General features: G+C 41.6%; 1 protein-coding gene across 1 annotated transcript; it reads left to right on the plus strand.

The window, feature by feature from the left end:
• The first annotated feature begins 6 nt into the window (after positions 1-6).
• LOC111382916 (serine/threonine-protein kinase HT1-like) lies at positions 7-1,394 on the plus strand. The gene has a single exon (XM_023006947.1). It carries the CDS (start codon positions 469-471, stop codon positions 1,360-1,362), a length of 894 nt encoding a protein of 297 aa, XP_022862715.1. The 5' UTR covers positions 7-468; the 3' UTR covers positions 1,363-1,394.
• The last annotated feature ends 170 nt before the right edge of the window (positions 1,395-1,564 follow it).

Consider the following 1,564-nt stretch of genomic DNA (forward strand, 5'->3'; position numbering starts at 1 on the left):
TTTTATGGGTTTATTTGGAGGAATTTAGCTTATTTTTGTTTTGGGTGTATTGATGCTTGTAAAAGAGATTTGATTTTTATATATTTTGAGCTGCGCTTTTGAGTTCTTTATTTGACGTCTTTTTTGTGGAGTGGAAAATTGAGGGTGAAATGGACTTGACAGAAAAGGAAAGAAATAAATGAAGAAATCGAGAAAACAATTATTGTAAGGAAGATCATAAAATGGTATTGAAAATCGCTGGTAATAATTGCTATTGCCGGAAAATTAAAGATAGTTTTATTAGAGGTTTTATTATGGTTTTTGTAACAGGTAGCTTGACTTTGAGTTAATACATTTTTGTGGATCAAATTTTTTTTCGGGTAGGGTTTAGCGTTTGAGGTACAGAGATTGCAAACCCTCATGCAGTAAATATACGGATTTTATACAGAGTTTTTGCTTCGGAAATTGTGTTGACAAAGGGAAAAGAAAATGTTGGAGGGTCCAAAGTTTAATGGAATTATGGGCCTAAACAATAACCAAGATGACTTCTCACAGAACTTTTATCAGAAGCTTAATGAGGGTTCTAACATGTCCATCGATAGTTATGGGAGCTTGCAGATGAGCAATGGAGGAGGTTCCGTTGCCATGTCAATGGACAACAGCAGTGTTGGATCGAACGATTCGCATACACGCATATTAGGCCACCAGGGCCTCAAGCATGTTAAAAACTATTCAGTAGCGGCAAGTGTCAATCGTGGGAGATCCCCTACCGGGCTGAGCAATGATGCACTGGCTCAAGCTTTGATGGACCCTCGATATCAGACAGAGGGTCTTGGAAATTATGATGAGTGGACAGTTGACTTGCGGAAGCTTAATGTGGGGGATGCTTTTGCTCAGGGAGCATTTGGGAAGCTCTACAAGGGTACATATAATGGTGAGGATGTTGCCATTAAGCTTCTGGAGAAGCCGGAGAATGATGTAGAGAGGGCGCACTTGATGGAGCAGCAGTTTCAGCAGGAGGTGATGATGTTGGCGACACTGAAACACCCAAACATTGTTCGCTTCATTGGCGCCTGCCGTAAACCCATGGTCTGGTGTATTGTGACAGAATATGCAAAGGGGGGTTCAGTGCGCCAGTTCTTGACAAAGCGAATGAACCGATCAGTGCCTTTGAAATTGGCTGTAAAGCAGGCCTTGGATGTGGCTAGGGGGATGGAATATGTGCATGGACTAAATTTGATTCACAGAGACTTGAAGTCTGACAATCTTCTAATCGCGGCGGACAAGTCTATTAAAATTGCTGATTTTGGTGTTGCTCGTATTGAGGTGCAGACCGAAGGAATGACACCAGAGACAGGGACATACCGTTGGATGGCTCCGTAAGTTCCTTACTTTCCTTTCCGATGAATTTTGTTACTTGATCATCTTATATCTGGTCCTAGAAGTGTTTACTTGTTTCACTATATGTTTGTCTTTTTATCTCGCACGAATGTTAGGAACATGTTACTATTCACCGTCTTACACATAATTTCTCTTGGATTTGATTACTTTCTAGGCATTTCAACCCCCCCCCCCCCCCCCCCCC

This window comes from Olea europaea, unplaced genomic scaffold, assembly GCF_002742605.1.
Source record: "Olea europaea var. sylvestris unplaced genomic scaffold, O_europaea_v1 scaffold25840, whole genome shotgun sequence".
Classification (NCBI taxonomy): domain Eukaryota; kingdom Viridiplantae; phylum Streptophyta; class Magnoliopsida; order Lamiales; family Oleaceae; genus Olea; species Olea europaea.

Excerpts from the sequence above, each read along its gene's own strand:
- LOC111382916 (XM_023006947.1), top strand. The coding sequence starts at position 469 with ATGTTGGAGGGTCCAAAGTTTAATGGAATTATGGGCCTAAACAATAAC.